At 34.8% G+C, this 21659-nt stretch overlaps 1 protein-coding gene across 1 annotated transcript; it reads left to right on the plus strand.

Moving 5' to 3' along the window:
- The first annotated feature begins 62 nt into the window (after positions 1–62).
- On the plus strand, positions 63–19977 carry LOC8264265 (callose synthase 5). Its single transcript, XM_048377291.1, has 43 exons — positions 63–583; positions 903–1234; positions 1351–1451; positions 2629–2750; positions 2875–2971; positions 3086–3196; positions 3307–3435; positions 3566–3658; positions 4062–4153; positions 4274–4400; positions 4525–4662; positions 4751–4827; positions 4936–5014; positions 5106–5231; positions 5325–5439; positions 6955–7289; positions 8249–8301; positions 8405–8465; positions 8572–8653; positions 8757–8806; positions 8927–9013; positions 9571–9693; positions 9779–9873; positions 10017–10101; positions 10178–10338; positions 11287–11410; positions 11510–11604; positions 11729–11846; positions 11945–12096; positions 12391–12500; positions 12599–12724; positions 12808–12876; positions 13703–13892; positions 13998–14109; positions 14194–14313; positions 14396–14511; positions 14613–14696; positions 15366–15478; positions 15613–15842; positions 17288–18100; positions 18568–18618; positions 18710–18895; positions 19292–19977. The coding sequence occupies exons 2-43, from the start codon at positions 1039–1041 to the stop codon at positions 19520–19522; spliced, it is 5775 nt and encodes a 1924-aa protein (XP_048233248.1). The 5' UTR covers positions 63–583; positions 903–1038; the 3' UTR covers positions 19523–19977.
- The last annotated feature ends 1682 nt before the right edge of the window (positions 19978–21659 follow it).

A 21659-nucleotide genomic window follows, 5' to 3' on the forward strand; every position in this document is an offset into this window, starting at 1 on the left:
TGAGTTGAGAACGAAAAAACTGGTGTCACAATTGACGAATTGCAGACCCCCCGAAAACACTGAAGAGAGAAGAATAAAAAACGGAGTGCCAATCATTTTTATTTTATTTTAGTTTTTCTTTTTAGCCATTTAGAAAGAAGCGTTCAAAACAGACAAAATTTCATTTTTTCTCTTTTGCTTGCCTCCGAAAACATTGCATCTCTATTCATTCCCATTCCATCTCATCATCCTTCGCCACCTGTCCTTCCTTTTCCACACATCCCCTCCCTCCCTTCCCTCCCCTTCTGCATGCTCTCTCACTCTCTCTCTCATATCATTCCATTTTCTCATTTCTCTTTTCTTCGCCCTTTCTGACTCCATTTTCCCTCTCCATAGGGGAAGGTTGATAGAAATCTCCAAATTTTTTTTTTCTTTTTTTTTTTCTCACACTCTCTGATTTCATTTTCTCGAGAAAATATATATAAATATATCTCGACCGTTTGTCTGATCAGTTTTTCTGGTTTTCGTTTCTGACTTTTCACAGGCGAACGCGACTTCATTCGCCAACTCTCCCTTGTTCCCCTGACTCTTATAACGAATATCTGTAAGCTCTCTCTTTCTTGTTATTGCCTACCAAAACGAAGACTAGTTACGCATTAACTTTTTCATTTTTCTTTCTAGGGCCTGTTTGTTTGCTGTGAAATTACCGGAGCTTGTAATAGCACCAAAATGATAAATGCATGCGTGCAAGTAACACAAGAAGCAATATTATTAATAAAAAATTTACGATTTTAAGATAATAGAGCTGCATTGCCTATAAAGGAAATGAAGGAAAGAAATTACGGTTGTTTGTGTTGCTTCCTTTTTTTTCTCTTAGGTTTTGGAACAGACTTGAAAATATAAGAATCGATTTTCTCTGGCAGGCTGTGATGAGTTGTTTAAAAGGAGCTGTTAGCTGCTGGATCGCACGTTAAAAGTGAAGCAGCAAATTTATAGATATAAGTGTATTAGAGGAAGCTAGCTCCATTTTAGAGCTAGCAATTGATTTGGAAATCAAATATGTCGAATCTAGACTCAGGCCAACAGCAACAACAACAGTCGCTGACACGGCGGCCGTCCCGCAGTGCCGCCACCACCACGTTTTCCACCGAGGTCTTCGACAACGAGGTCGTTCCTTCATCTCTCGGTTCCATTGCCCCTATTCTCCGCATTGCCAACGAAATCGAACATGAGCGTCCTCGGGTCGCCTATCTCTGTTCGTATCTGTTTCTTTTCTTTTCTTTTTTCTAAAACAGCTTTTTTGTCCTTATTTTAAACAAACAGATTATATTTATATATATTTATTTATTTATTTTGGCACGGGTGGAATAGGTCGGTTTTATGCATTTGAGAAAGCACATAAGTTGGATCAAAGCTCCAGCGGCCGAGGTGTGAGGCAGTTCAAGACATATCTGCTGCAAAGATTGGAAAGGGTAATTTTCTTCGTAAATCCATCAATATTGTTATATGATATGACATGATGATGCATGATGGAATATTTTTGTATTACTTAGTTAATTTTGTTTTCTAAATAAAATGAGGAATTTAGGACAGTCCAAATAATTAACTTTTGTCACTAAGAGTTGAGAGTGACAGAGGGCAATGATCAGAAGATGTGCTCACTGTCAATAAGATTCGGGTACTTGTTCATATATATATTTAATTGGTTAGAGGCTTTTTTTTGTCCAATTTTGTTTATATGCATTATAGTTCGCTGCTTATATTTGATAAGTTAATTTAATAAAAAAGCAAAAAGTTGTAGATGCCAAAAAAAGTTATTGCTTTAAATAAGTTCTATATTTATTATTATTATTATTATGGTCGGTGGTAGTAAGTATGCATAAATGATCCCTGCCATAATAGACATCGACTAAAAAAAATATTGTAAATATTTTCTTTTTAATGACAAGCTAAACTGTTACCACTTTCTACATATGTCATGTTATTAAGATTAAAGAACCAAATTGTTTTGGTATTTGTAAGAGTAACTTCCCATCTTTCCAATGAACTACTTGTTACATTTTTTTTTTTTGATAAAATGTTGTTAGATTTTCTTAGAGAAACAATATCTTATTACACTTGAAGATAATAGAAACAGAGGAGATCCAAAATTACTTGATCTGGGTTAGGTCAATATAATTTATCTAGTCGAAAGGTCGCCAATCAAAATAACAAGTACGGTTATTCTTAAGAAAATAGAATTAAAAATTATATGCTCTGCATCCAAAAAGAATTTTGCTTGCTTGGTGCCGCCCAATCATATATAGGATACACTTGATTGTTAGCTGAAGGGAGTGTTCTCCGTCTGCAATTGTTTTCTTTAATTTCATTAGCCATTGGCAGGTTTAGAAGCCTACTCCAGCTGTACGCTTTTGTTAGTGTTTTTTTGGGATCATTTCAGTTCCATCCTCTCTTATGTCGCCTTCTCTTTGTTTGTCTGGATATTCTCTTGCAATTACTATAAGCAAAATCGAATTGAGTTCACACTTTGATAATTTAAAAGATCGTTTCAAATTTCATCCTTTTCGGGCCTGTCTTGTGTTACTCGAATAACTAATGTGAAATTCTATTCCCTTACCAAAAAAAGAAAAATTGTGAAATTCTATTCAGGAAAATGCGTCCAGTCTTGCCGCTCGAGTTAAAAAAACTGATGCGCGGGAAATCGAGAGTTATTATCAGCAGTACTATGAACACTATGTTAGAGCACTTGGCCAGGGAGCCCAGGCAGACAGGTAACCACATAAGTGTTGTCATGTTGCCCTCCTTATCATTTCGTTTTCACCATCTTGTGTTTTGGTGTACACATTACCTGTGTTTATGTGAGGGTTGAACCTTTGATTCATATTTTCTTCACAGAGCTCAACTAGGCAAAGCTTATCAGACAGCAGGGGTTCTTTTTGAAGTGCTTTGCGCAGTTAACAAGTCAGAAGAAGTTGAAGAAGTTGCTCCTGAGGTTAGTTACAATTCATTATAGGTTGTTGTGTTGGTGCCTTTCTTCTGCATGTATCATTTTCATTTGCCATGATGGTTCAATGGAGTGTATTTTTGCAATGATTGCACTGAGCAGATTATTGCTGCGGCTAGAGATGTCCAAGAAAAGAAGGAAATCTATGCACCATACAACATTCTTCCCCTGGATTCTGCCGGGGCTTCACAGTCCATCATGCAACTTGAGGAGGTAAGACCTTAAGTCATCTCCCTGTTGCTACTTATGTAAGTTATTCCTATATATTATTTTCTTTTTCGGCGTTGTTTGAGATGCTGCAGCTTTCCCTCTATATCTAACAGAACAAGGCTGCTGTTGCTGCACTGTGGAACACACGTGGCTTGAACTGGCCTACAGCATTTGAGCAGCATAGGCAAAAAGCTGGTGATTTAGATCTCCTTGATTGGCTAAGGGCCATGTTCGGCTTCCAGGCATGTCTTTGACCCCAAATTATATGTAAAAAAAGAAAAAAGCAACCAAGCAACATAATCTTCTTAGCTTAGAGTATGTTCATGATCTTCAACAAATAATTAATGGGTTTATGTATTTTGGTGAATGCAGAAAGACAATGTCAGGAACCAGAGGGAGCATTTGATTTTATTACTTGCCAACAATCATATAAGGCTAAATCCCAAACCAGAGCCCCTTAACAAGGCATTACTAATTTTTCCTTCAAGCTTTTGTTATATTGAATATTTGATATATTATTTTGCAACCTCATGGATCATGATGGTTGGAGAGTCCCAGACATAACTGTATTTTTAATGATTATTGTGTTGCATTTAGCATTTTCAGCTGAAGCGACCAATGTATGTACAGTTGGGATCATTTTAAATACCTTTGTTAAAATTTTTATTTGTCTCTGTGTGTCTATATTCTCTCTCTATCTTCTTACACACACACACACGCACACACACACACACACACACACACACACACACACACACACACACACACACACAGACTTGTATATTAATATTTGTGAGAGTGTGAGTGTGTATTTATGTGCATTTATTATTTTCTGATTGAGCTATGGCCGACCCTTTTCTGTATGCAGCTTGATGAACGAGCTGTTGATGCTGTTATGAGCAAGCTTTTTAAGAATTACAAAAAATGGTGCAAGTTCTTAGGAAGAAAACATAGTTTACGGTGAGATACTACAAGATTTTCTCTGCTTTTGTTTATAAACCTTTTCAATATGTTCATAATTTATGGGAAGAGTCTTAAGCATAATCTAGGGCTTGTAATATTATTTGTGGCACTTTTTAGTCTTCCTCAAGGTCAGCATGAAGTACAACAGAGAAAGATATTGTACATGGGCCTATATCTTCTTATTTGGGGTGAAGCAGCCAATATTCGTTTCATGCCAGAATGTCTATGCTATATTTTTCACAATGTAAGTGCTCAAAATGATTTAAGGATTTTCTCCTTTGTTAGTTTTGTGACCATTACTTACAGGGAGAGCTGAATATGTTCTGCTTTCTTATGAGTTCCTTAACAATGCACTTGTATATGTTCAGATGGCGTATGAACTTCACGGCCTCTTGGCTGGAAATGTCAGCATTGTTACTGGAGAAAATATTAAGCCTTCTTATGGTGGAGACGATGAAGCCTTCCTGAGGAAAGTCATAACACCAATTTACCGTGTAATTCAGAAGGTACATTGTAGATTTGCAACTTGCAAACTGTTATCATACTTCAGGTCTTTATGTTCTAAATATGAAAATTGTGCGCTAATTATTCCAGGAGGCCAGTAAGTCCCAAAATGGAAGTGCTTCACACACAAAGTGGTGCAATTATGACGATCTGAATGAATATTTCTGGTTAGTTTGGATTAAGATCAGAGTTCTTGTTGATGATGGTAACTTTTATTTCTTTTTAAAATATGGTGAAATGGTTAAATAAAACTTGATGTGCTATGTGCTATTCAGGTCAACGGAATGCTTCTCCCTTGGTTGGCCTATGCGTGATGATGGAACATTTTTTAAATCTACACATGACATGGCAAGGGTATTCTTGATATTCTGAGTACATGTCAACTTTCAGTACTTCACGTAAATTGATCTTTTGATTTCGGCACTTAATTTAATTTCTATTGAAGGGAAGAAAGGCTTCTCCAAGAAAATCTGGAAGCACAGGGAAATCATATTTTGTTGAAACGCGAACCTTTTGGCACATCTTCCGAAGTTTTGACCGATTGTGGACCTTTTACATACTAGCTCTTCAGGTATTCAATTTGACAGTATAAGTATTCTATTCATTTTCAGTTTGCTAAGCACTAGGGAAATATTTGAAGCAATGCTTGAACTGTTCATTACAGGCAATGGTCATCTTTGCTTGGAGTGGTGAATCAGTTTCCAATATTGTCCGAAGGGATGTCTTATATCACATCTCAAGTATCTTTATTACAGCAGCCTTTCTTCGCTTTCTTCAGAGTAACAAATCTTCACTTGATACTCTCTTCGTCTGTTACACCCTCTCCTCTCTTGTATTCAAAATTTTTAGTGGACATCTTAGTATTGTATTTGCACTCATCATTAACCATGCAGTGTTAAGCATTCCTAAACTATGCTATATGTTTTTACTTATCCATTTAATGGAAGGTAATAATGCAAGCTATACTAATTTGACATCTTTAAGATGACCATTTGGAAGTCACAAACTACAAAAGGTGGACTAAAAGTTCAGCAATAGTGAATAGCTGGCATGCTTGACTGGAAGCATGAGATATGTTTCTTTTTTTGCTTCAAATGTGGCAAGATGCGCTTTGACGCTCAACATTATAAGATGATATTACTGCCAAAGGGAAATGATTCACAAGATATTACTGGCAAACCTAGTAACTGATATTCAATGTATAAGAAGTATGACCTGGTTGTAATGCTTTACTTATACTTCTTGAGTGCTTCCTTCCATTCAATTGTATGTTTAACAAATTTTCATATGCTTCTCATTAGAACCACCAACTTGCAAAATTGCAGAGAATTGCAAGTAGATTTGATTTTAATCAGAAAAGAAATACATTATTACATTTCTTGTAGGCATTTGTTGCTCTTTGATTGGGTGGTGCGATATCACTCGTGCCCACAACTATTTACTGTGGAGTTGGGTTTAGAATTTATTTGCCTTAGATGCTTATTCTTTCTACTTTTCTATCATGTCCCAAGCTGATTGTTGTAAAGATACTGGAGTTCAAGTATTGATATATAAAGACTAATTCTGAACTCTTGGATTTCTCAATATAATATCTATGCAATGCCCTTATTTAACTGAAAGTTTCTATGTATTGCAAGTTTTGGACTAACTCTGAGCTCCAGATTCGACTTGTAAATTTATTTCTTGTGAACGAAATATTTTGGTTAACAGTCGTATTATTGTTACAATCACTTATATATACGGCATCATCTCTGAATTTAGTATTTTGAGATCTCGATAGACGTTATTTAATTTATATTTATTTATCTGTATCTTTATTATTTGCATTACTTGGTAAAAAGAAGAGGATTCCTTGTAGAAAGAGTGATAACTGCGCACAGTCAAAGTTCTAAGCTTGCTTTTTTTCTTTTTCCAAATTTTCTTTCTTTCTTTCTTTTGACAAGCTTAAGAAACTTCTGACTGCTTGTTGCTCTCCGTTTTTGTTTTTATTATTGTTTATCTACATTGCATTTATTTGTTAATTATTCAACCTTTTTAATGAAGTATAGTCTTAATAATTTTTGTAATGGTTGAATAAATTTGTCATTAGACTTCAGAGACAAAAAGATGAGCTAAGCATTGCAAATCAATTAACTTTTTCTTTTCTTTCTTATTTTTGTCGTTTGGGCTATTACTATGTAAGTTCGAATCATTATCTGTTTTCTGGCGTTACTTCAGCACACGCTTTACTTTTTCAGAAATAGTATTGTTATTTCATGTCTACTTTTCATCTCATTTCTGTCTTGTTGCTTTAGGTATTCTGGACCTTATTCTGAACTTCCCGGGATTCCACAGATGGCAATTTGCTGATGTGATGCGAAATGTTCTTAAGATAATTGTTAGTCTTGCATGGCTCGTTATTCTTCCCATGTGTTATCTAAACGCCTTCAATCTGTCTCGGAGCAGAATTAAAGAATCTTTGTCATTCCTTCGTGAAGTAAAAGACATTCCTCCATTATACATTGTAGCTGTGATCGTTTATTTGATTCCAAATATTCTCGCTGCTGCTTTGTTTATCTTTCCCATGTTCCGAAGATGGATAGAAAACTCAGACTGGCTTCTTATCAGACTCCTCTTATGGTGGTCACAGGTATGTATTTGGCCCTGCTTCTTTCTGCTCCTTACTGTTGCATTTTTTCAGGTTTCTATTTTCACTCTGAATTAACAGATTCCCCCCTCTCATTTCAGCTTTAATGTACTTGATTAAAAAAGGCTCAAATATATATGAAATGTGTAAAAAGATAACATATCATGCTCTGAGCCCAAAAGGGTTATTGGCAGGGAATTGAGAGCACGTTAATAGGAAGCTGCCTTCAGACCTGACATTAGCAGCACTGAACTTCCTGCCTTCCTGGATTCGTGTACCACAACCAAATAAATCTTCTATGCATGGATGTAGAACCTTTGTACTTTAGGGTAGTTTCCCTAATCCTAACCAATAACGTTGGGAAGATCATACCAAATTTAGTTATGATCTTGTATGATATGATGTTCCTTTACTAACTAGGTCTCTTGCTTTTCTTTTCAGCCTTCTTCTTATTGCAAACTTTAGTTGTGTCCTGTAAGCTAATTTATAATTTATCCTTCCAACATTGTGATGATACTCTTAGTCATATTTGAACCCTTATAATGGGCGCAGGTAGAATTTAATTTCCAAGTCATATTTGATGGCTATTGAGCATCAGCAGTTTGTATTTCAAAATAGGTTTAGCCTTTTGCTAAATATCAATAAGATCTAATATGAAAACTATTCGGACAACTTTAGATTTTACCTCCTTAGTCGGTGCATGCATCTCACAGATGCATAAGGTCTAGTGGTCTAGCTACACGCTGCACCTCTTTAATCTGTCTGGTTATTAATTCTGTGACTTGAGGTTTTACAGCATGCAATTTCAGTTTAGTCTTTTCCAAGTTCTTTTAATTTTTGTTGCTTACTACAAGTTTGATCTTTGTCTCATTCTTAATCATCTTCTCTCTTCAAATACAATTTTCTGAGAATAGAAGAAATTGTTAAATTATCTTTTGATTTTATTCATAAATCATCTGCAGCCCAGAATCTATGTTGGAAGAGGGATGCATGAAAGTCAATTTGCACTTATAAAGTAAGTTTAGAAGAATTCATGATATCAAGACCCAATAATCTGTATTAATGGATCTCTACAGTTTAAATTTTATTTCATTGCCCAAATTTACTTTTGATTTCAGGTATACCTTTTTCTGGGTGCTGCTCTTGAGCTCAAAGCTTGCATTTAGTTATTTTGTTCAGGTTGGTTTCATCCTTGTTCTTATCATCATTATCATTAATTTTAATGAAAACAGATAGAAGAAACAGTTGAGTGCACCTTAAACACTTTTGCCTGTTCATTCTCCAGATAAAACCTCTGGTCAAGCCAACTAAAGATATAATGAGCATTAAGCACATAGATTACAAGTGGCACGAATTTTTCCCAAATGGTATTTGTCTGATCTTCCTAATTTTTATGCTTTTAACTGAATTTTTAATTTATTTACACATTTATCTTGTAAATCTCTGACAAGAATTTTCTTGTGAATGAAGCTAAACACAACTATGGAGCAGTTTTGTCCCTCTGGGCACCAGTAATCTTGGTCTGTCCCATGCTTTATCTTCCTATGTTTAGTTATTATTGGTTAATTCCTCATTGAATAGAAAAACTTCTTAGGTGTTCCATGGTATATATTTCATGATATATCTATAATGTAATGCAGGTCTATTTTATGGATACTCAAATTTGGTATTCTGTCTATTCAACTATATATGGTGGCTTTGTTGGAGCTTTTGATCGCCTAGGAGAGGTACTGCAGTGAAAACCACTTTCTTTTTGTTTGTTTTTCATTTCTGTGGTAAAAAGTCATGAATCATCATATAAGATAGAAAGATTCGCTGGAGTATATCAGACACTACCAGCATTCTTCGTTGCAGAGTTCTAATGTGTTTTTGAGTGTAGTCGATTGAAATAGATCATAACAACAATACATTAGGTGTGTTGATGGTGAGTATTCTCTGCTAGTCTGAACCAAGCGTCATTGAAATTTTTGCTCTACATTGTCGAACTGATTTAGCTGTTGAGGGTAGGAAAATTGTTTTATTTTATGGGGAGTGCTCCTCGTAATAGTTCATACCAAATTTTGGACTTTCTCCATCTTCTATATCACAAACTTTTCCTTATCTTAATGGTATCTGAATCCAAAACCTCTAATTTGGAAGTGCAAAACCAAATAATTGGCTCATCCCTTGGAAAGATTTGCTGGGGAGAAATTATTTCAGTGAAATATGACTTCACTGTATGTGTTGGTTTCTGCAACTATGGAAAGTTGATTATTTGGTGACTTAATTTCTTTTTGTCTTACAGGTGCGAACCCTGGGAATGCTAAGATCACGCTTCCAATCCTTACCTGGTGCATTTAACACACATTTGGTGCCTACTGATAAGACAAAGAAGAGGGGTTTTTCTTTATCAAAGAGATTTGCTGAGGTTTGAACTCTATGTTTGAAGTGTTTTATACCAAAACTTGTTGCAATACGCATGTGCCTCACTGACCATTTTTCTGCCTGTATAGGTTTCTGCAAGCAGAAGAAGTGAAGCTGCGAAATTTGCTCAATTGTGGAATGAAGTGATATGTAGTTTCCGTGAAGAAGATCTCATCAGTGACAGGAAAAGCGCCATTACAAACATATATACAATACATATATATATACATACATATATATATATATATATATATATATCTATGGGAACTTCTCTTTTGTTTTTTTTTTCCTGCTCTTAAGACTGATTTGATTTTTCTTCTAATCCAGGGAGATGGATCTGTTGTTAGTTCCTTATTCATCAGATCCTAGCCTCAAAATAATTCAGTGGCCGCCCTTTCTGCTGGCAAGCAAGGTCTGCATATTTCCCTGTGAAATGTTAAAAATGTTGATTTCTTTTAGTTCTTGATGATAATTTTCTACATTTGCAGATCCCAATAGCTTTGGATATGGCAGTTCAGTTCCGCTCAAAGGATGCTGACCTCTGGAAACGTATATGTGCCGATGAATACATGAAATGTGCTGTGACAGAATGCTACGAAACCTTTAAGCATGTCTTGAATATTCTTGTCGTTGGAGAAAATGAGAAAAGGTTGTTCTTGGTACTTTGCTTCTCCTTCATACTTCATTCTATACTTTGCTTCTCTTTCATACTTCATTCTATTATCCCTATATTTCCTCTTTTATCTGTAGTTTAAGTTACTTGCATTTTGTAACCAGACCAGCAAGTTGGAGCTGTTGGAATCCTCTTGTTTTTGGTTCTCATAATTATGGATTTAGGGGTCGTGGTATTTTAATTGTTTAAATTCCAGACAAGTTGCTTCCTTGAAACTGGTTTTTCTCCAGATAATTGTTTTCATTGTTATCACTATTACTATTATCCTGAAGATCCTTGAAAATAGTTTGTATAATATGGTATATTGACTGTTACATAGCTAGATTTTGCATAGGAAGCATCAGAATCTGGTTGAAAGACCTTAGAATTAGGCTTTTAATCTTCATCCAAACCTTGAAGCTTAAGTTTTTAGGAGGCTCAACTTAAGCAGCCTTATCCATGTCATGGGTCATCCTACTTTATTCTCTTATTTATATGTGTATTAAGCTCTTTTATCACCATTCAACTGTTAATCTCTATTGTCACTTTAACCTGGCACATCAAAATCTGGTTTGTATTGTCGTTTCCGTTTGATTGTTTGGTTTTAATACTTTTGTTTTTGCTGCTTAGCTAGGAGGATTAGTGTTCCTCAAATTTTCTTTTTCTTTTGTTATGAGTGAAAAAGAGATCTGTGTTCATTGATTGTTAGGTTATCTGATTCTGACATTGTACAATATCTGAACCATGTTGGCTTTAAATTCTTTTTACAGTTTACAGTGTTTAGCATTATTAATGATTGCAGTGTTCCCATTTTCTTTCTTTCTTTTTTCTGGAGAGTATGCTTAATTGAAAATCCAAGTATTTCCAGGCATAGGTGATTGAATTTTGTATTCATAGTACTATGTTTTGCAGCAAGAATTTGTAACTGTGGTTTCACTGTTACAGGATAATTGGTGGCATTATTAAAGAAATTGAAAGTAACATCTCAAAGAATACATTTCTTACAAATTTCAGAATGGGTCCTTTAACTACTCTTTGTGAGAAATTTGTTGAGCTTGTGGTCATTTTGGTGAGTCCTTAGTACAACTAATTACTTGATTTGCTTTCCTATATCTGAACTTCTCTCTCATCCCGTATTGCGAATTTATCACTTTCTTTTGTGTTGCAGAAAGATGGGGATCCATCCAAGAGAGATAGAGTGGTATTATTGCTGCTGGACATGTTAGAAGTAGTTACCCGTGATATGATGGTGAATGAGAATCGGTTGGTAAACCTTGTCGCATCCTATTTGAAGTCTTTGCTACAATGAAAATCTGTTTCTTATAGGAAAGGTGACAATGCTGCTTCTTTTTTTTTTTTTTTTTTCTTTTTGCATATAATTATACAGTGAATTAGTAGATATTGGACCTAATGGAAAAGATTCAGGAAGGCAGCTATTTGCTGGTACTGACACAAAACCTGCTATAATGTTCCCTCCTGTAGTCACAGCACAGTGGGAAGAGCAGGTATGTTTCTATTGGCTCAGTGGTCAATCAATATTATGTGACTATATTTTAATCTTATAGCATGCAAGAGCCATTATGAAACTTTTTTCTGCTTTTAGATAAGGCGCCTCCATCTGCTTTTGACAGTTAAAGAATCTGCTATGGATGTACCAACGAACCTTGAAGCTCGTAGAAGGATTGCATTTTTCACAAATTCCTTGTTTATGGATATGCCTCGTGCTCCTACAGTCCGTAAAATGCTCTCATTCAGGTTTTGTTTATATTTCAATAAATAAACATTAGAGTCGTTATGTAAGGTTGACCATTACAAGGATTGACTGTCAACCTATTGGACATTTCTTGATGCCAAAAAAAATTAGTTCCTCTGCTTGTTGATTAATTTGTTGGAAGTACATCTGCGGCTTCCAGATAGTCCGGTCATTGAATTTATTGTGAAGCTTTCAAGAGTTGAACTTCTTAAGAGTTTTTTCAAGCAAAATTGAAAGATAATTCGTAAAAGAATCAACTTTTACTTAATTAAGAGTACTTCTCTTGCCATGGACAGTGTCATGACGCCATACTACAGTGAAGAGACTGTTTATTCTAAATCTGACCTCGAAATGGAGAATGAAGATGGTGTATCAATCATATACTACTTGCAAAAGATCTTTCCAGGTAGGACTTTTAAATTACCATTGCTTGCTTTACAACTTATCTTTCTTTTGAAATTGGGTTTGTGTATTGATTGAGTAACCATATGTCAATTTTGTTAGATGAATGGAATAATCTCATGGAACGTCTCAATTGTAAAAAGGAGAGTGAGGTTTGGGAAAATGAAGAAAACATATTACAGCTACGTCATTGGGCCTCCTTAAGAGGTCAAACTCTCTGCCGCACAGGTGATTGATGCATTTTATTGTTTTTTCACCAAATTCATTTATCAATATTTTTTGTCTGTTACTGATAATTAAGGATGTTGCAGTTAGAGGGATGATGTACTACAGACGAGCTTTGAAACTTCAGGCCTTCCTTGATATGGCTAATGAAAGTGGTAAGATGATAAATGCTGTTCTTCATAATATTCATGCAGCATTTAGTAGGCTTCAGACATGGGGCATTTTCTACCTTCTCTGAAGTTAGACCTCATGAGCAAATTGGTTCATTTGTTTTATTGCAATAAGACACAGCCAAATTACTTTTTGCACTAGATACTACATTGTTGAACTTGTAGAGTCATCTCATGCAGAATATAAGTCCATGACTCCTTGCTCTTTAAATTTGGCTTTCACAGAACTTTTTACTCGCATCTTATATTTTCTTGATTGAGCTAGAAACAAGGCACTACACATTTTACTATAAAGTTATAGTAGGTATTGTTGTTTACATATATGGCATCAAGCAGATCTTTCTGCAAGTTGGGAAGGTGGTGACTAAATTTGGCATATAGTTTTCAGGTAGGAAAACATGAATGAATACTTGTCATATGTCAATTGCTGTTGAAATCTTACTATCACAGTTTCAGAATTAAGTCTCTACCTCTGACCCGTGGCAACGTATTAATTTCTTGTTTTTCCATTTTGTTTGACTAAGCATCAAAATTGAAGTCATAGCTTTGGGAATGATGATGAGGGTATGAAGAAACTGTTATAAACAATTGCTTTTTAAATGATATTTGGCCATTCTTGATTTAATTGGATCGAAGAGCAAAAGATATGAGGCCTGCACTTCTAATGCCTTGTACTTGGGACCTCTACTATTTACTCATCTATGCATTTCCAATTTTCAATACCCTTTAAATGCTTCCCTAGATGGAGATAATTAGGGAATTCATATCTTGGAGATTTGACTTTTAGTTCTGATTTATTTCATATGTGCAGAAATACTTGAAGGCTACAAAGCAATAGCAATTCCATCTGAGGAAGATAAGAAACGTCAAAGATCCACATATACTCAACTAGAAGCAATGGCTGACATGAAATTCACATATGTTGCTACTTGTCAAAATTATGGAAACCAGAAGCGGAGTGGAGATCGTCATGCAACAGATATCCTGAATTTGATGGTTAAGTATGTTCGGCTTCTGATGATATAAACCAGCTGTTAATTATCTTGAACATTTCAATTGCCGAGTCTTCTTTGTTCACTACATTGATCCTGCCACTATTTCTACAGCAATCCCTCTCTTCGTGTTGCATATATTGACGAAGTTGAAGAAAGAGAAGGTGGAAAAGTCCAGAAGGTTTACTACTCTGTATTGGTCAAAGCTCTTGATAATCATGATCAGGTGATTATTCTTTAAGTCATGAACATCATTACATGCTTAGTAATGGAATCAAATTTGCTAATTGTGCTTCTGTCTTTCCTGAAGGAAATATATCGTATAAAATTGCCAGGTTCAGCAAAATTAGGTGAAGGAAAACCTGAAAATCAGAACCACGCCATTATATTTACACGTGGAGAAGCTCTTCAAGCCATTGATATGAATCAGGTAAACCATGAGACAGTTGCAGTCATAATGGTTACATTATGTCTTGGTCCAATCCTGATGCTCTAGTTTCTATTTATTGTAGGATAATTACTTAGAAGAAGCATTCAAAATGCGGAACCTTCTAGAAGAATTTCATGAGGATCATGGGGTGCGTCCACCTACGATTTTAGGTGTCCGCGAACATATCTTCACTGGAAGGTTGTGTTGAAGTTTTTTTGTTTCTATTCCATTAGCTGCTGTTCTTGCACTAAAGTTCCATATTTTTTATCACTTGATAATTTAATACGTATTTGCCGCAGTGTCTCTTCTTTAGCTTGGTTCATGTCAAATCAAGAAACCAGTTTTGTCACCATCGGTCAAAGAGTTCTTGCAAGACCATTGAAGTACATTTCTCTCTTGTTGTTTAGTTATTTTATGGATAACTTACTAAAAACAAGTTTGTACTGTATGGAATAGAAACACTCCTTAGCTAAGCCTCATAACAAGATCAGATTTTGAAAGGCTAGGGGATAAAATCAGTGCTTATCCATCATCTTTAATGTCTCTAATTCGAATCCAATCAATCAAATGAATTTCAATGGTAAATCTAATAAGAGGTAAAGATAGGTGTAATAAATTGTTCGAGTGAACAATGCTGTAAACTAATGACTAATTGAAGAATCATTTATCTATATAGAGTCTGCTATCACTTTATTCATTTCAACCTCTTTATATCTATATTTACATTGCTATTCATATAGTGACTCATTACACCAATCATTTTCCTAAATTTTCTATACTTTCAACACTCAATATTAGCAATTGATGATTAAGAAATGTTTTATGTATATACTTCTTGAACTTCATTTTACCAAAGTATACAATAAATTCATTCCTCCACTATCACATTCAAAATCACCTCTCAAGTTGCTTCTTCTTTAGCCTAGTAAATAGTTACCTACAATTGATTCATATATGTTGTAGAAAAGAAAATTAAAACCATCCAATTGACTTGGTTTCTATGTTCAAATTGATGTGATATTGATATCTTGATTTATATTGGTTGGTTTTAGGATCCGGTTCCATTACGGGCATCCAGATGTATTTGATAGAATTTTTCACATTACCCGTGGTGGCATAAGCAAGGCATCTCGTGGGATCAATTTGAGTGAGGATATCTTTGCTGGTATGGTTATTGTTTAAACATCTTTTAGTTTTATTTTAATCCGGCCTATGAATTAACTAGAAGAAAGATACTGGTGAAGCATATATTGCCTTAGAATTACAATTTCTTTCACTCTGCATATTTCCTGAAATTAGGTTTCAACTCAACACTAAGAAGAGGAAATGTTACTCATCATGAGTATATTCAAGTGGGGAAAGGTCGAGATGTTGGGCTCAATCAAATCTCACTATTTGAAGCTAAAGTAGCATGTGGTAATGGGGAGCAAACTCTCAGCAGGGACATCTATCGATTGGGGCATCGATTTGACTTCTTCCGTATGCTCTCCTGCTATTTCACAACAGTTGGATTTTATATCAGTGCAATGGTAATTTCTTTTACATGCATAATCTAAGTTGAAAAAAATTGAATTGGTAGTGTGGCAAGGGGAATTGAAGATTATTAGTTGCCGTTTCTTCCTTAGAGCTTCATACAAGGATAATGTAACTAACTTGAATAAGGCTTTGTTGATTTACTTGCAAATAATAAGTAGATCAAAATAGCATATATTAATACAAGCTGCATAAAAATGGAAAAAAATAAAAAAGTGAAATAAGTAGCTTTCATATTTTAATACACAACTAATGCACTTTCTACTTCTCCTTCTTAACTGAATTGAAGGATGTATCTCATATAGCACCAAATTTGCTTAAAAGTTCAAAAAATGGAAGGCTATTTGATATCTCCCGAAATGCTCTTGAATTGAATTTGATTTATATCTGTTGACAATTTTAATTGGAGAAAAAAAAAATTATGAAAAGACTTAAATCTTTTTGTTTTCAACTTCTCTTTTCATAGAACAATTGGTTCAATACATTTTCTTAAAAGAATTCGTAGTTTGTATACTGATGTTACCTTTGAAGGCCCACCACTTCAGAAAATTAGCATGATAATCTTTTTTTTTTCCTTTTCTATTAAATAAAAAATTGTCTTCTTAATAGGAAGACCATTTTCTTTCATCTTTCATGAAAAGATGATATTTTACAGGATGATTTTGTAAAATGCAAGCATACTTTTATTTTCCTGGGACATCCTTTTGCCTTTATGAAAAAACAGCATTGGAGGTACATGTATCATTTTATTATGACCATAGCGAGCTTCTGAGAATTCTAAAACCTGTTAGATGCAAATGCAATTTCATTTCATCTTTAATGGGAGATAACATTTTACAAGATGGGTTTGTGAAATGCAATCATACGTGTACTTTCCCAGACATCTTTTTGCCTTTATGAAAATACAGCTTCATATCATTTTATTATGACCACAGTGTGCTTCTGAGGATTCTTAAGCCTGTTAGATGCAAATGCAATTTCTCCTTATTTGAACTAGCCATGAGCATCTCTGTTTTTGCGAAAGTTCTATGCATCTGATAGGTTCTCCAACATTGATTGCTAAGATTGAAAATCACATCATGATGGTACATGCACAGATGAACAAATATGTGTTGTCAAATGCATATGAGGTGTGTCAGGCTTTATGAAAATACAGCTTCTATCATTTTATTATGACCATAGTGCTTCTGAGAATTCTAAAGCCTGTTAGATGCAAATGCAATTTCTCCTTATTTGAACTAGCCATGAGCATCTCTGTTTTGGTGAAAGCTCTATGCATCTGATAGGTTGTCCAACATTGATTGCTAAGATTGAAAATCACATCATGATGTACATGCAAAGATAAACAAATATGTGTTATCAAATGCATATGAGGTGTGTCAGGATGTTTTCACATGTGCAGGAGGTTAAAACCAATATTGACTATGTTGTTATCATGCAGATAGTTGTCCTTACAGTCTATGTTTACTTGTATGGCAAACTTTACCTATCACTGAGTGGATTGGAGGGTTCAATAATTAAGTTTGCCAGGAGTAGAGGAAATGATCCGCTAAAGGCAGCCATGGCATCACAATCCCTTGTCCAACTTGGTCTTTTGATGACCTTGCCCATGGTCATGGAAATAGGATTAGAGAGAGGGTTCAGAACAGCATTAAGTGACATAATCATCATGCAACTTCAGCTTGCTTCTGTGTTCTTTACCTTCTCCCTTGGGACAAAGGTCCACTATTATGGACGAACTATCCTGCATGGTGGCGCAAAATATAGAGCTACTGGACGTGGTTTTGTGGTCCGGCATGAGAAGTTTGCTGAGAACTACAGGATGTACTCAAGGAGCCACTTTGTAAAAGGGCTGGAGCTTATGATATTGCTTATATGCTATGAAATTTATGGAAAAGCAACAACTGATCGAACAGCTTATATACTTCTCACGTTATCAATGTGGTTTTTAGTAGTTTCTTGGTTATTTGCTCCTTTTCTCTTTAATCCGTCTGGTTTTGAGTGGCAGAAGATTGTGGATGATTGGGATGATTGGGCAAAGTGGATAAGCAGCCAGGGAGGTATTGGTGTGCCAGCAAACAAGAGCTGGGAATCATGGTGGGATGAGGAACAGGAGCACCTGCAGCACACTGGGTTTGTGGGACGGTTCTGTGAGATTATTCTTGCCTTGCGCTTCATTATCTATCAGTATGGAATTGTCTACCAACTACAAGTGACCACAGAAAGTTCAGCTGGTCGAAGCAGAAGCATTGCTGTGAGTACGAGGTTTTTTTATTCTTGCATAGTATTGTATATTTTAATGTTGGTAGTTAGCAACTAAATTGGTAGAGGAATTTTATAATTTTAAAAAACTATCAAGCATAACAAATTCGCAAGTTTTAGAAAACTGCCTTGTTAAATTCAAAACTGCTTTTAAGGCTTATATATTTGGAGCCTAACAAGTTTAAATAAATCATAATTGGGGTATAGGAAAGGAATTATCTCTGGGGATGTTGCTATCTGAGAAAATTCCTAGCACATGCTGGGAAATATCTATGTTATTTGTGATGTCGTTCTCTAACAAAGGAAAAGAGAACAACCAAGAAAGGAAAAAGATTCTGCACTTTGCCTTGATGATTATTCATTAGAAGCCTTTGGCTTTATGCTCCAGGATGTCCTAAACTTTAGGATATGGATGACTTGGCTTTTAGTTTCATCTCTGATTTACTTTTCTGATTTCAGGTTTATGGTTTGTCCTGGCTGGTGATTGTTGCTATGATGGTTATCTTAAAGGTTAGTGCTCAAAATTAAAAAATATATTCCGCGTCATTTATGGCCTGGCTCTGAATCGCCATTTCTTGACTTGGGTTCATCTGAACTGCAGATTGTTTCCAAGGGTAGAAAAAAGTTTAGTGCAGATTTTCAGCTAATGTTCAGACTCCTCAAATTGTTCCTCTTTATAGGGTGTGTGGTCACTCTTGTCATTCTGTTTACTACCCTTCATCTTACAGTTGGAGACATCTTGCAGAGCCTGCTGGCCTTTCTGCCTACTGGATGGGCACTTCTGCAGGTAAACACTTATCATCGTAAACAAAATTTTTTTGTGATACATGTCCGTGCAGAATTACTTTGAATAACAGTAGCTAATTACAACATTCTCTGTGTTGATTTTATGTGTTCAGTGTGGTGATCCAGGGATCAAGGTTTCCAACCCCAATTTAATTAACAATCTCTGGATGTAGGAACTTTATTTTAATTTTAAGCCATCTTAAAGTCAGTCACAAATTAGTATTTGAGCTTTCGGGTATGCAGGAAGCTAGAAATAATATATAGTTTAATAAAAATCAATTTATTCTGAATTGCAAGTTTCCCATAATTTTCCTTTTGTAATAGTGTTGAGCTTTCCTTTTTTGAATATTCAAAAGCAAAACTTCAGTCATCACCAAGCTTTCCTTTAAATGATCAGATAGCACAAGCATGCAGACCAGTGGTGAAGGGTCTTAAGATGTGGGGCTCAGTCAAAGCTCTTGCCAGAGGTTACGAATACATGATGGGATTAGCCATCTTTGCACCAGTGGCTGTACTGGCCTGGTTCCCATTTGTCTCAGAGTTCCAGACCAGGCTGCTTTTCAACCAAGCGTTCAGCCGAGGGCTTCAGATCCAACGAATTCTTGCCGGTGGGAAGAAGAACAAATAAGTGCTGCCTCTGCGTGATCTTTGATAACATAAAGAACCAAAAGAATGTTACATTTTTGGGGGTTTCATGGAACTAAGAGATGGACGTAATATGACAATGTCGTACGAGAGTCGATGCCTTTTTTATCTTCCGAGTTCAGTTCTTTCAGTTCATCACATTCATCTATATTTGCTTCAACGTGATAATTTTCTTTTGTATATTTTATTCTTTTTGTTCTTTTTATATCCTTGAAAGGTGATCAATGTATTATTGCCGATATAATTTTGTTTTCCTTACTAGTTTTCCTATATTTGGATCTTTGTTTGGTTGGAGGGAAGTGAGGAAATAAAAGTTATGGCCTAATTAGACCAATTAAGATTTTAAGGCCAAATTAATCCATTGTAAATTGTACTTTTCTTAGACTGCCCACAATTGGAATATTGAAGGTGTATATTTGATACATAAAATTTTTACGAGATGATGGATTTTGCTATTTAGATCAACATTCTAAAATTCTTTCTTTTACATGGTGATGATATACTCCCACACAGATGGTATACCAATTGGCTTAAAAATGTCATTCGTTGTCAAAAGGCTTAAGTAGAAACAAGGATAAAATGCCGACATTTGCATGAGAAAATCAGCATGGTGATATTTGCTTTTCACATTTTGCTTTTTCAGTTTGAAAAAGAAAATATTTGCAATATAAAAATTTCCTTGCCAAAGTCCTCTCAATCTCTCTCCCAATTGTATTCAATTTGATAGAATTTAAATAGAATTTAAAAATTAGAATGTATTTAATAATAATTTTAAAAGACTTTATGTAGGTCATGATATATTCAATATTGACTTTTAAATACTTTTAAAAAATTTATCAAAGTCGGAAATTATTCAATCACAATTTTTATAATCTCTATAAAAATAAGCTAATATTCAAAAGGGTTAATTGCAAAAAAAATACACGACCTTTGACTTTTTTTTTTCAATTTAATCAATGTATTTTTAATTTTAACGCGACCTTATAAATTTCTACAAATCGATTCATGAATTAGATTTTCGGTGAAATTTATCCCACGTGGTAATCGGAGCTCTAGTAAGTTAATCACGTAGAAACGGTGCGTTTTAATGTAATTTTACCCATCTATAACAATTAGAGCTTCTTGTTGCTTCAATCTCTAATCCTAATTCCCAAATTCGGCCCAACTCAAGTACTCCAAGAAAAAGCTCTAGTTGTTTTTATTCTCGTGCTTTATATGCGAGCGTGATAAGTGGAAAACAATATATGCATTATATTTCTTTACTAATTTGAAGCTAATGGTGTTGTATTAGGTTGATTGAAACTAATTTATTCTTTATTCTTGTAGTTTGATGCCTGTAAATTCTTTGAGTGGCTTGATCCTGCCATACCAATCCATCAGAAAGAGGATATGAATCATTTGAAGGTGGAAAAAGACGCATTAGAAGAGAAAATGAAAGTGAAGAAGGAAATAGAGAAAATGATTGATGGGAATTGTAGGTTTCATCAATTAACTCCCCAATAGCAAAAATACTATGATAAGTTGAATTAGAAGAAAACTAGAAATTACCAATTTAATCCACAAATTTAGATCGTTTAAAGATTGAAGTAAGAAGATGGATACTACTTAACCCCTTTACCAACAAGGATAAATATACTAAGATAGACTTTGAATTTCCTCTTATGCCACAAACAAGAAAGTTTGATAAATAACAAGAAAATAAAGATTTAGATTTTGACACCACAAGCTAGAATAAAGCTTGATAAGTCACAAAGTTCAAGCAAGAAATTAAAGACAAAATTCCTCACAATAAAACTCAAACAAAATTTTATATATCAACTTCAATCATGCTCCAAAAGAAAGAGAAAAGGACTTGTTTATATAGAGTACAAGTCCATGCACACACTACTAAAATAGACTCACACACATAGGATTACTTTTACTCTTAAATGGCCTTAGTAACCACTATCCACACTAATAGCCATTACTTGGTATTAATTACCCCATTAACTTGTATATGGTGGCTCTTAATAACCACTACCCACATTGATAGCCATTACTTGGTATTAATTACCATATTTATAGCCATTACTTGGTATTAATTACCACATTTATGGTGGCTACATGTAACTCTAATTTTT

The sequence above is a fragment of the Ricinus communis genome, chromosome 7 (genome assembly GCF_019578655.1).
Source record: "Ricinus communis isolate WT05 ecotype wild-type chromosome 7, ASM1957865v1, whole genome shotgun sequence".
Classification (NCBI taxonomy): Eukaryota; Viridiplantae; Streptophyta; class Magnoliopsida; order Malpighiales; family Euphorbiaceae; genus Ricinus; species Ricinus communis.

Excerpts from the sequence above, each read along its gene's own strand:
- LOC8264265 (XM_048377291.1), top strand. The coding sequence starts at position 1,039 with ATGTCGAATCTAGACTCAGGCCAACAGCAACAACAACAGTCGCTGACA. Across the intron at positions 12,725-12,807 it reads TCAAACTCTCTGCCGCACAG|TTAGAGGGATGATGTACTAC; the intron begins GTGATTGATGCA and ends AGGATGTTGCAG. Across the intron at positions 14,314-14,395 it reads AAGCCATTGATATGAATCAG|GATAATTACTTAGAAGAAGC; the intron begins GTAAACCATGAG and ends TATTTATTGTAG.